Consider the following 13,668-nt stretch of genomic DNA (forward strand, 5'->3'; position numbering starts at 1 on the left):
GTTCTGAGTACATTTTAAATGTTCAGGTTTTAAGCTGGGTGTTTCTGGGAAGTTCAAAGAAATTAAACCACAACTTACATTGAGGTCAAAAACATTAAAAAATCATGGTTGATTCATAAAGCTGAAAGCCGTGTGTTGTGCAAAGAAGTTAAAAGCGAGATGGAGGACGGAAACCACCACAAACCACCCAGACCTTTACTGATCTTTCATGACAATGAAGCATTGCCTGTCACCAGGACTACATTATCTCATCTAGAGATCTAATAAATTTTGTTCTTGAGATTGAAAGTCTTGTCTCGTATCCCATTTTGTGAGGAAGGCTATAATCTCTCTGTGCTTACGCAATGCAGAACTCTGTTGCTGAATTGGCAGGCCACTGAATGTGATTGGTGAATCCATGCAAAAATACCTCCCCAAGGCAAACTGATACCCTCTAGTCTTAAAGACACACATGGAGAAAAAGTCAAACTGGTGCAGTGCTTTGATTTTAAGGTCTTGGAACTCTGCAAACCCTTTCATTTAATTCATAATCTGCATTGCAATCACCACTGTAATAGATACCTAATCAGTAATTTGGGCAATCATATTTACATGACTTTTCTATTATCTTGCTGCTTGTTTCTCTTTATTGAGCAAGCTTGATTTGTCCATCTGTTTTGATGAATTCTTGATCCTTGGGATACTCTGTTGCTTGATTGATTTGGCTTCTGGCAGAGGTTATCAGCAAGCCTATGCTGGAAGTCTTCTGCTTAGGGAAATTTAAGTGTTGGTTCAGTTGATAATGAGCCTCAGTATAGGACTGACCTCTCTGGAGCAATGTATTAACTCGGTATTTTAAATGCTGACCTGCTGTAGAAGGGAGAGGGCAGCTCTCCCTCCTGGTCTTGACACCAGCTATTTTGCAGGGCAGGAGAGAATACCATGGTGCTTATGAACAAGCAAGTTTTTGTATTCTTGCCTGAAGATGCATGTCTTGAGTGAAACCAGGATGTATTGATTTGCTGTAACCACCTATTGACCTCTGCGTCCTTTACATCTGAGTTGTACAAGGAAACACTATTCTTTTTATCTTTTTGTTGTTGTTACTGGTTGTTGTGAGTCACATAAGATATCTGTGTATAAACAACCTGGTTCATTCACTCTTAAGGTTGTTGCTGCTGTTTATTTTACCACTTTTCATCTAGACACCCCCACCCCCAACTTATTTTCTCTTTCTTTAATTTGTTTCTAAAGCCAAATTGTGCTTAGTATGACAGTTTTCTTGCATTTTTTTTGCACATCATCTCAAGCATGAAGCAAATTCTTTATGGCATCTTTGTACGCACTTAGTCTTGCTTTGAAGATCAAAGTCTGAAAGCCATTTATCATTTCTGAAATTGAACTTTAGAGGTGTGTATAAGATCATCTCCAAGTTGATCAGATATTTTTCTTTCCATAGGCAATGGGATAACTTTTTTTTGCTCTTTTTCCCTGGTTTTGGTTTCATTGATTCTTCTAGTTCACTTGTTTCCAGTAGCCTAACATTCAGTTACTTCTGAATTTATACTTGATAAAAAATACGGAGAGATATTGATTCTTTATAATACTAAGTTCTTAGATGTAGAATTTTGCTCTTAGTTTTATAATTCCTGTATTGTTTTGCGAATTGATGAGGCTCTTATTCCTGGATTGGCAGGGTGTGCAGTTTGGACCCCACACCTAAAACTAGTTGCTAGCAGATGTGATCACACTTGTGTGTCACAGGTTGCTGTGCTGGCCTTACTTTTTCCACCATTGATAAAAGTGTTCTTCTGTTCAAGTGGTCTTGTATTTTGCAGGCTGCTGTTAGTAACTTTGACAATGACTATGAAGTGCTGCTTGCTGGTTGTATTATTTTTATCCAGTTTCATGTTATTATTTAAGATGTTAGAAAATGCACCAAACCGCTCTAGTACCAAACTGTGACGAGAAGTTCCATTGCGCACAGACCTTCTGCAGCAGTACCTTGAATGTATTGGCAGTACATTGTTCTTCAGTGTCTTAAATTCCCATTTGTGGATCTTAGTATCTATAAGAGGATTTTGGAAAGAGGCTTTGTTAACAGCACTGTTGCTGTTCTGTTCCTTTTCAGGTGTAGATCGTGTGTTTGCATCAGGGCTCACATATTTGCATGAGGACTTAGGCTCTCAGAATGTGAATTTCTTTGGACTCTAGCATTCAAATATTTCATCTGTGTGTGAACTCTAGTTTTCACTATAACATTTTCATTGCCAACAATCGGTGTAGAGTCATCTTAATGGAAAATTATGATAAAGTTGATCAGGAAAACTTTAGTAGTAATAAGTAATGTAATGCTGTCATAAAATGTACATTGTATTTCTGGAGCTTATGATCCAACATTGTCATGTCTACAGAACGGTTGCCTTTGCAAAAACTATATTCAATATGTGTCAGTGTAGAGCTTATTTCAGTTACTTTATGTTTCATCTACAAATTCAGAATTTCTCAAATACTGAGGTGTGCTTTCACATGAAAGAGAGACTGAGAAAGTTGTTATTCAGTACAGTTTTCAAAGCTGTTTTACTGGAAGCATTGATCCAACATTGTGTATATACATTTGATTTCTTTTTATAGAATACTTCAAAATTGTATCAATCTACATCAGAGGGCATTTGCATCTAATAGTATTGAAAGACCTAGAATATGTGATTTTTGATGACAAAAGAAAATTGGGAAGCACTCTATCTAAGCATGAAGCCTGAGAATAAAAGCAAAATAAATGTTGTTCTGGAGTTACAAAGCCTCATTATAATCCAGCCTGATGCCCATTTTCATTTCATTTGCACTAGCACCTCTGATATGGATTTAAATGCCATTTTCTTGCTGTTTTGCAAGATTTTTTTTCCTGCAAGAGCAGCAGAAAGAAGCCTTAGTGTGTATGGGAATCAGGATCCAAACATTGTGTCTGTCTTGGAGGAGATTCTCAAATAGAGATTGTGGTTAAATCTCTTGCAGAATGATTTTACTTTTTCACTGCAGTGTGTTGTGCTTTTGTTTTCTTCTGCAAGTTGTTAATTAAAAAAAAAACAAACAGGTTTTGAATGCAGTTATAGATACTTTCTCATTAAAAATTGGGCTTTTTGTTCTGTAAGAAGTGGAATAATTTCAGTCAGACAGTTTGTGTTGACCTGTCAGTTGTGCACTAAAGCTGGTGAAGTTCTGCTACCTTTGTTTGGAAAGCTTTTCTCTGTTTTTTTTTCAAGCACTTCTGCAGTTTGTGTAATATGTCCATATAAAACATTCAAAGTACAAACAAAATAAGCAAAAATCCTGCTAATGCTAATATTTCTTTATTTTCTATTTTTTTTTCCCCTCCAGAGGTTAATTTAAAAATCCCAGCCCATGGTGGCTATATCAGCATAACCCACCAGCTGAGAATACTTTTAAAGACAATTTTGCCATTGGTGACTTTATTGATACTTCATATGACAGCTGGGTGAAAATAAACAGAAAGTAAAAGCAACATATGATACCCAACATGGTCATAGGAGAGCTGGCTGTAATGGGTTTTGCAAGTGACGGGTTGTTGGTTTGGTTTTAATTATGCATTTTCTGGCTTGCTGGCAACTCTTGCTGAAGCTGGTTTTGGCGGTTGAGTAGTGTGTGGTTGTAAGGAAAGCATTAGTAGCAGCTTAAATAGGCTTTCACATGCACACAGGGTTTCCAGTGGGAATGGTTTGCAATGGAGTGATTTCCTAGTAGCCACCCTTGGGGTGTCAGGTTTCCTACGGGCGAGCAAAGGCTCATGTGAAAACAATCAGCCTGCGCCAAGTCTGCCCTCGTGAGCAGCAGTGGGTGCATGTCGCCTTTGTGGAGCACCGGTTGCTTTTACAGCTCCAAAACCTGTTCAGTGACTAAACGGCTGCCTTCCCTTTCCGGGGGAAGGAAGAGGGGTGAATGTGGGTTCTTGGTCCGGGGTTTCTGCAGCCTTAGGGGTGATGGTGGTGGTTTTCCAGCAGGGAGGCCTCCAGGAAGGGGGAGTGTGCTTGGCTTCAGAGCAGCACCAGGGCTGCTGGAAGGGAGGATGCTGATTACAATAATAAACAAATGCTGGGGATAGATTACTGCACGGCTGTCAGAGCAGACAGCGCCAAAGGAGATCCCCAGCAAATGCTTTAGAGGTTGCAGCAGGACCCTTTGCTGGAGATTTTTTTGTGTCCTCCCTAAAGGAAGGAAGTGACTTTAGATTTTGTTTAATAGGCCTTGGCTGTTCTGTGGTGCAGCATCCTGTGGGTGAAGTGAAGCAGGCTGGAGATGGCTTGGTTACTGTCATAGCAACACCAGCCCAGCTGCAAGGGAGGCAGGGAAGGGAGAGGTGGGCTCCTGTCTGATCACACTGATGCGTTTCCTAGGCTGAAGTGTGCCTCATCCCATTTTGACTTCTCTGAAAAGCTGGCTTTTGGTGCTTTCTATAAACAGAAGTTTTGTTGGGGATTTTTCTTTTTTTCTTTTTTTTTTTTTTTTTTACTTTTTTATTATTATTTTTTATTTTTTAACTTGGAATGGAGCAACATGGAAGGACTTGCTCTTCCTCCCCACCATCTGCATCCATCATATACTGGCGGATTACAGCTTCTCTTGCTTGGGGTCGTTGAGATCAAACTTTGAGCCTAGGGCCTGCAAGAAACCATTGCCAAGGTGAGCTGGAGGCAGTCCTGGATGGGTGCGGAGACAACGAGGTCCCCGCAGTGCCATGGGGCCAGGTTAACTGCAAGGAGCATCACCCAGCATCAGCAGCTCTAGCCCAGGCACCCAGCCCATGGGAAGGAGTGGGGACAGTGAGGATGTGACAATGGTGCTGCGTGAACTGCCCCCAGGGAAACACAGCCCAGGAGAGGGGCACGTGCAAGAGCTCTTGAAGGGTTTTGTGACAGTATAGGTGGGAAAAAAAGAGGAACCTTTGGAAAGCTATAGACCTGTCTTGGAGTTGGAGTACGTACCAGGAAAATGTAGGCTTCGAGGGACGCTTAATGATGATTGGCCTGAACTTCAGCTTACGTGAGTTGCTGACAAAATTGGAAAAGGTATGATAAGCACAGTTTCATATACTCATGCCTTTGAAACTGGTTACGCTTTTGAAAACTGCAAAATAAAAAGGGTAGGTTGACGTTGAGATTTCTGTGTTGCTGTTAAGGTCCTCATGTGACCCCTGTTTGACTGTCTCTCAAATATGGAAGTCTAATGTTGCTTCTCTTCCCCATTTCAGGCCCTACAAGGTTACTTTTAGAGCATGTGCTCTGATTGTGGTCATGTTCTCTTTTATTTTTTACAGGAAATGAAAGGAAAGTTTGGACTTTGCCAAGTTAAGGGTGTTAGGGGACTTCCAGGATGTCTGTGACCTTACTTCACTGTTGACAGAAAGGAAGTGCTCCGCAGTTTTGTGTTAGATTCAGTTGAATGTCAGCTAAAATGTGAGAACTTCTTATGGCTTTTATAAGTAGAATTACTTCCAATGAACGCCCCACTTTTCCCAAAGTTTCATCTGTTGTTCTTCAAGCTAGTTACGCTTTCTCTTACCAGGACATTTGGTAGCAGTAATGTTGAGAGGCAGGAGGCTTGGCTTTGCAATGATTGCACTAATTAGTGAGACATAAGAATATTCAAAACCAGAACGTTTTCATCTGCTTGTCAGAAGTTCCAGTGAAACCTGGATCTGTATGTTTGTAACCAGCCTTAGCTTGGCTTTGCATACTGTTTTTTCTTTTTTTCTTTAACATTTCTCCATATAAGCTTCCTGTGCCCTGCAAGACCAGTCTGTGACAAAATATATAGTTGTTTATTTACACATTAATATAAAAAACATAAATACTCTGCTCACAAAGCAAGAGAGCAGATTGTAAAGCCTGATTCTATGCTATTCTTTCCTAAAGCTCTAAACTTAAGTATGTTCTTTTTTTTAAAAACATACAAATAAGCACTGGTGTCCAGAACAGTAATGTAATGGGTATTTACTGTCTCAGAAAATAAAATTAAGCTACTTTTTTTTTTTTTTGGATTTGTATAATTTTGGTTAATTTCAGAATCATCATTCTGGGTTGTCAGAAGACTGCTGTAAGCTGGTTTGGATTTGTTGGGGTTTTTTTTGAATTCTTGTATTTATACTTACCTATGATAGCAAACTGGAGTTAATGAGACAGATACTGTTCAGTATCCCACTAGCATGACTCTTCCAAAAGTAGCAGCAAAAGCAGTTACGACACGATTTCTTCACTGTGTCAATTACTTGCTCCTCTCTTGCTCCCAGTCTGACTGCTGGGCTTCACTGTTTGCTTGTAATTGCTGCTGGTGGCCTGTAAAGATTAGGACACATGCTGGACACTTTGAAATGCTTCATGACATGGTTAAGACAGAAGTTTTGAAACCAGTGTTTCTAATGTCTTTTGAACCATTCAGGCTTTGGCATTTGCAAATTCCAGCACTCCCCCTGTGATTTCGAATATTCCAGTGTCTTATTTTGTCTCAAAGGAATTGATCTTAGCAATTCTCACCAAACCAAAACTGACAGGTCTCTGAGCTCTGCTGTGTAGCTTGACGTTTACTGTGTCATTTTGTTACCTACTGTGCTGAAATTTGTAACGTGAAGTGGGTGCTTTGGTGCTGGAGAAGAAAGCTAACGTTTTAGTTGGTGAACTCTGACCAGAGATTCTAATCTGTGCTTATTTAGCAAGGTTGGGTTTTGTTTGGTTTTGGGGTTTGTTGTTTTGGTTCTGGTTTTGGTTTTTTCTTTGTAGGGTATGAGGGTGGTCGAGCAGGTTCCCCTCCTCCTCCCCTGCTTCCTCCCTCTTACTATTCCCTACACTCCCATCCTGTTCCTCCTTGAGGAGTTTGCTGCCAGGAGAAACAGTGTTGTGACTGATGCTGGCTTCCAAGCTACTTTCAACTTTCTGGATTTGTTAATATATGTTCTAAGGAGAGAATTACAAGTGCTGTTGCTGTGGTCGTAATGCAGAAGCCAGATGGCATTTGCAGAAACTTGCACGGCACTCCCTTCCTATGCAAGAGCAGAATTGCATTACACTGGTGTGGGCAGGGCCACTTTGGCTTTGTTCAGTTGCATTTCTGTGACTGCTGGAGTTAGTATTGACAGATTTATGATGCTCATCAGATGTTGAGTCAATGCTGTTCGATGGAGCCACAGGGGTTGTTGAAAGCAGGCTAGCATTCTCAGCCTTTCTAAGTGCGCCATCATTCTTGTGTTGAAAGGAATCCTTACCCACACACCATTTGTTGGCTGTTAAGGTGCTACCCATGAGGTTTAAGTGCACATCAAGACAGCTTTTTGGAAACTTGAAGTGTCAATGCAAAGCTTTTGGTAGTACAAGCATTTGAAAATTAGATTTGAGAAATACCCCAAAGTGCTTGTTCCCAAAAAAAAAGGTGGGTTTTTTTTTCTTCCTAGAATAAGAGAGCTTAAGTAAGTAATTAAATTTCTAATATATATAAAGCCAATTGCTGTTTTGAATTGCTTTGATCTTATGCTATAGTCTCAGTGGCTATAGTGATACCCAGTATGGTCTGTATATAATGCTTTAGAGAGGTTTTAAGTCTATCTTTATACACTCTCTGGACACTGATGGATTTATGATAATGGCAATTCTGCCCAAGGGTTTTGCATGAATGTGAATTCATTATAAACTGATTGCTTAACTGCAATTGCCACTGCAAGCCTCTGAAAGAGCATATTGGGATGAGCCTTTCTGAAGTTGTGACTGTCCTCTGACACTAGAAGAGAGACTGTCTGGATGAGATGGGTACCTGGATTCTTCAGAGACTTTTTTAAACTGTCTCTTTTTGCAACAAGATCCCTCTCTCCCAGCTACCCTCGTCGTTTGTAAAGAAGGGAGCAATAAAAGTCCCATTTCCCTTTCACAATGGCCACTTTCATATGCCTGTATCATGCCTTAATTTTTATTCCCTCCTTAAGAGTCATCAAAAAGTAAAAAGCTCAGAGTGAAGTGGGGACTAAAGGGAACATCTGACACAGCAGTGTTCCCAATGGCAGTTGGCAGCAAAAGGTAAAATGTATCTGGTTCAGTATAGACTAAACAATATGCTATTTAAAAAAAAAAAAATCCATTCCCTTGCTGCTTGCTGTGAAACCTCAAAGAATGATGTTCTGGCTGATGTCGATGGCAAACAGTTATGTTCTTTGGTTGGCACTGAGCTTTTCTGTTCCAGCTGTTTCAGCTGGAAGAGTTTTCTGCAGTTCCTTTGATGAGCAGTCATCACCTTTATTCCTGACCTCTAAAAGAGATGAGTGCAGCATTTCTGTAACTATGTCTTTGCTGGCTTGACCATTGTCAGTGAAGGCAGTGAGCAGTCATTTTTTGTGGGACTTGCAATTCCCTGCACCAAGTCTGCTGTCCAGTCAAAGGCATGATTTGTGTTGGGTGAAGTAATACAAAACTTTCTTGGCAAAATAGCCTGTGGGTAACCTTTCCTGGGGGAAATGCAGGTTTTCAAGCAATTTTTCATTCATGAGTAGTCAACCTCAACCCTACTCTTAATTCCTTTTAAGCTCCTCATGTGGCTCAAAAGCCACAGAAGTTTGCGTATTCTGTGGCTTGTACCTTGGGATTAAAATTACACAGCAGTCTGTGTGCCAACAAAAAACACTTCCAGTCCTGTAGCACAGCATCAGCACTGGACCTGTGGGTCCATTTCTTGCAAGCCATGTGTTGTTTGTGTGCCATAACTTGCCATCCCTGCTTTGTGGTTAAATGTTTATTTAAAAAAAACCTGTGAAATTCTGCTTCCTAAAACATATAAATAGTTAAAAATTGGGGTAGAATACTGAATTTGCCTGTATGTAGTGAGTAAAAAATACATTGGAGTAAAACATTGGTAAGTCCTGAATGTAACTGTTTTACAAACCCCATGAAGTTATATTTGGTATAGCATGCTGTTGACCTTTTTCATAAGAAACTAAGTTGAGTTTTGTGTCATACCATATATAGTAAAAACTTGATTGAGGGATCCTGACAATAGAATCTATAGTTACAGGAACATCTGCTTATTTACTTTACAGAATAAAATAACATCGCTGTTTTAGAGCTTTGTATCATAAAGCTCAGGTACTCGAGGGTTCTTAATGGTGAGAATGGAATGCAGTAACATTCTGCATGCTATAAAATGCATCATTTCTTCTACTTTAATTTTGGCGTGGAGATGGGGATTTTCATCCACCAGTTTTTACCTTCAGTGGAAGGATTCAGACCCTTTGAAGGGCCCTGTTTTGATGGCAGTGTATCAATATAAACAAATATAAATATATTTGTTTATATATATAACGAATATAAACAAATAAAATCTGAAAACAATTGCGTGGAAGTAAATATGCTAACAACTTAGGAGGTTGCAAAGTGAATTAGAGGCCCTCTGGAGCCTTCATTTGGAAAAAAAGGCACTAGAATGCCTGTAGTCATGGGAATGCTGTTGGTTTGGGGTTTTGTGGGGGTTTTTGTTTTATATGTTTGGGAAGGTGTGCTTTATTTATGTGGTTTTCTTTTGTTTTGGTTCTTGGGTTTTGGTTTTTTAATTTATTTTAAAAGGGGTTTCTTTTTGCCTTTATAAAGGATTAATAGTTTTCAAATGACAATTATTTTTGCCTTTGTAACTGTTCAAATATCCTGGCAGTCTGTAAGAAGGAAAAATAAACAAAAGAAGTTTGATGGCTTTTTGACCTTGGAATTGGAATCAGAATGCTTGGTTCTGTTCAAATCTTTGTCATATATTTTCTTTTACCCTGGGCAAGTCACTGTAGTTTGCCTTTGGGCTTATCCAGTAGCAACTCCGACTGCAGTCTGCTCCATCTTAGAGTCCTTTTCAGAATTGCTATCTATAGCGTTACTTAGTGTCACATACCATATTTATACATTCTTTAAAGACAATTGTCATTGTATGGTAATTTAATATTTTATTAAATTGGAATTAAAGCAAGATATAGGCTTCTTATTATAGAGACAAGCCTTAAAATCAGTCTGGCTTGGGTGAAGTAGATACGTACATGTCAGTCTAGTTATTTCTTCTCCCTTCTGTCTTTCAAAACTTTGAAACTTGCACATCAATTTATATGTAGGATGATTATTTTCCTCAAAGAAGTGCTTTCTTCTAATTTAGGATCGTAAGCCTGCAAGCACTTGGGCATGTAAACAAATCTGTTGACCTAATTCCAATATATTTTCAGTCCAGTTTAAAAGATATCTGCACATAAATATTTGCAAAACTAGCAAAATATGGCATCTATATAGTAATACCTCCAAAAATTAAGTTGATAAAGCTATGTAACTATAGTTCAAGAATTATGAATTTCTTCTGGTGAGAAGTCCTTCTCTGTTTCCCATGTATTTCCTTAGGTTTCTTTATAGTTTGGATCACACACACGCAGACACACACACACCTTTTTCCTTTGCTTTGTTTCCCATGCACAAGGAGAGCACTCTGGCCCAGTTCCCCTTTGCACTGGACTAAGAACGAGTGCATTTCATGGTGGTATCCACCCCTCTTAATGTGGTAAAAGCAACAGACTTCCCCCCTCCCCTGTCTTGTCCTGCATCCTTCTATGTGCTGCCCCTTTGATTCTGGATGTAGAAGTTTCATCTGATTATAAGGAAGTTTTATAATTGCTTTTTAAGTATTGAAAAATTAAAATTTGATTAACTCTAATGAGAGTTGATTCTAGTTGAGACCTGAGCAGGGACAGTCAACTTCTTTCATTCCTTTTCGCATCATAGAGGATAGTGGAGAAGAATACAGAGAATCAAAGACTGAGGAAAAGGCAGGAAACAAAAATAATAGATGATGGTGAACATGGATTTGGATGTGTACAGGATGGATAAAGTTCTTCTTCCCACTTTGAAAAAAGAAATTTTAAGGGAGGTTAACCACAACATATTTACAAATCTCCGAAGAATGGAAAGATTACGATAACACAGCAAGTAAAGGAGATGACTACCAGTTGCTACTTATTACAGCAGTCTTAGGACAAGATGGGAGCCCATCATCCTTGTTAGCCTTTCAACAAAGGACTATACCCCAAAAAAAATCTTTGAGATCTTTTATATCGCTGTTAGGAAATAACTAACTTAATGTGTCCATCTGTTGCCATTAACTGTCTTTCACATCCTGCATTCCTTCTGTACTTCTTTCATGTGCACATTGAGGTGGGACATGTTATTTGGATTTCTTTCCCTCTTTCTTTTGAGGACTGCGATGCACTTGCATTCATTAGCTTTAATATCAGTCTTGTTGGTTTATCCATCAGCTGACAGTGCTGTTTTTTTTTTTCCCTGGAAAATGGAAATCAGAAAAGAGAAGTTAATTAGCAAAGTTAATTCTTTGAACTGAGCTGTCACAACGTGGCCATCACAGATGGGACTCAAGAATGTGAACAGCAGATTTACTTTGCCTTAATCAATGTAACATGATGAGTGGCAAATGCAAGAATCAAACCAATTTGGAACGAAACATTTTTAAGTGCACATGCTTAAGTGTCCTCTCAAATGTAATCACAGGAAGTTTTGTGAAGGCTCTCAATAGCTTTAGAATGAATACTGTGAGTGTAGAATAGAAGATTAGAGATCAGTTTGTTTTTAACTAAGTTTTCTTTTGAAGCTTTTAAGAGGCTTAGAAATGTAATTGATATGACCAGGCTTTTGTAGCACAGATCAGTTTATGATTAAAATTGTAACTGCTATATGTGGTTGTATTTCCTGCTGTGTGGTTTGAGCTGGTTTTCACTGGGTCTGCTTGTGTGTTGGAGACGTAGGAGCTCCAAAAGTCTTCAGATAAGCATCTGATTTCTTGAACTGATGAAGATGCTGTCTTATTTGGGTTTGTTGATCATCAGACACTTACATTTCAATTTTTCATTTTAAACACTACTGTATCTGTTTCCAGAATTACTATTTTTATCAGGATGGTTTAAAGACAGTAGAAGTGTCTTTTTACCTCTTTTAAAGTAGTAGAACTCACGACAAAGAGTAGGTAGTTGTCCAAAGTCACCTAGTGGCTCAGCTGGAAAGCCAGAGCTTCACTGATGCTGCCTTCCCTCTCCCCACTCCCTCTTCCCTCTTCTGTCTCTCACTCACTCACTTTTCCAGCTGTATCATCACCTTTTTTTTTTCTTTCTTCCCTAACTAAAGAAAGCTTTCATGTTGTCTCAAATTCACAGCTACTTTCCCACTGTTTCCAGCTATTGTTTGTAGAATGTGAAACAGCCATTCTGAGATGCATGACTATGCACCTTGAGTATGGGAAGGTACAAGAGCCCTCTCCTTTCCTGCTCCTAGGAACAGATGGAGATTCCTGAGGAGTTGTCTGGAAGAATAAAAACCTTTCAGGGATTTCAGTTATAAAATTTCTTTTGCAAAATAAGTTTATTTACATCTGCATCAAGTTCCTGTCACAGTCTTCTTCGATTAATCCTATTAAGACAGGCACTACACCTCCTGACTCTCCACACATTTATATTGCTCTATTAGAGTATACATAGATGTATGGCTGCTAGAAAGCATTGGCGGTGATGCAGGAAGTTTTGTTTGCTCTTAAAGGTAATAATGTACTTGCTTAGATGAAGACACCATCTATAATGTGTCTCTTGAGGCACATGTTAGATCAGGAAATATGTTTAATTTCTAAGGAGAGATCAGTCAGCTGAATTGAAATCACAAGCACTTCTTTTTCTTTTCAGTATTTCATATGAAATTCAGATTATAATACATCCTGCTGGTTTATGTCTCTCAATGTATTACAGGCCATGGTGTGTACAGTATTTTAACTGCAAAAATGGGCTTGTGGCAGCTGTAATCATTTAGCTGCAGTTTAATGAAAGCTTTTTTAGTTAAAAGCTTTCATTGCATATGACCTTAAGCACTTCACAGAGTTTGAATTCCACTAGTCTGTGTAAAGTTTCTGGAATGTTTAATTTCAAACAGGAAAGAAACAACATAGCTAAGGCTGAATCTTTGCAGTTTCTGAGCAGGAAACCATCTCTAGTGCATTTGCAAATGCTGCACTGCGTGAAATGCGTGGGAGAACAGTAGACAAATAGTTACCTTCTGTGCTACAAATACTCGCAGAGAACTCAGTGTTTATAGTTCTAAGTTTCAGTTAAGGATTTCAAACTCTTTTTCTCATGCTAAGAAAGCTAGACCTTTTATAATGATGTTAATAGGGTTGCAGGTTTTTCCCTCTGCACCTCAGTCACCCAAGAAAGTCAGCCTATGTGCTCTGTACTAATGCTTAGGTCTGCTAATAAGAATAAGCTCTTCCCTCCTTTATTTAGAGAACTAAGGTGTTTGGACTTTTTTCTTTGGTATTTCAGGACATACAAGCTGAGATTGATGCCCACAATGACATCTTTAAAAGCATTGATGGAAACAGGCAGAAGATGGTGAAAGCCTTGGGAAACTCCGAAGAAGCTGCCCTGCTCCAGCACCGTCTTGATGACATGAACCAGCGCTGGAATGACCTGAAGGCAAAGTCAGCTAACATCAGGTAAGTAATGAAAATATCAAGACATGAATGGTGCACAGTTGCTGTCTTCTAAAAGGCTTGAGAAATATGACCATGGCATTGAAGTAAAATTTCTGTCTTCTTCTATAAAGGACCCCTGAGCACAGATATAAA

General features: G+C 39.1%; 1 protein-coding gene across 6 annotated transcripts in view; it reads left to right on the forward strand.

Moving 5' to 3' along the window:
• The window catches only part of UTRN (utrophin), a 368,969-nt gene that overhangs the window by 231,919 nt on the left and 123,382 nt on the right, over nt 1-13,668 (forward strand). For all 6 annotated transcript variants that reach the window (XM_062641830.1, XM_062641829.1, XM_062641831.1 and 3 more), the window contains one exon: nt 13,364-13,536. In XM_062641830.1, the coding sequence (XP_062497814.1) occupies nt 13,364-13,536 (173 nt within the window). The remainder of the gene's footprint in view (nt 1-13,363; nt 13,537-13,668) is intronic.

The sequence above is a fragment of the Pezoporus occidentalis genome, unplaced genomic scaffold (assembly GCF_034315485.1).
Source record: "Pezoporus occidentalis ecotype Australia unplaced genomic scaffold, CSIRO_AGI_Poc_V1 ctg7, whole genome shotgun sequence".
NCBI classification, from domain to species: Eukaryota; Metazoa; Chordata; class Aves; order Psittaciformes; family Psittacidae; genus Pezoporus; species Pezoporus occidentalis.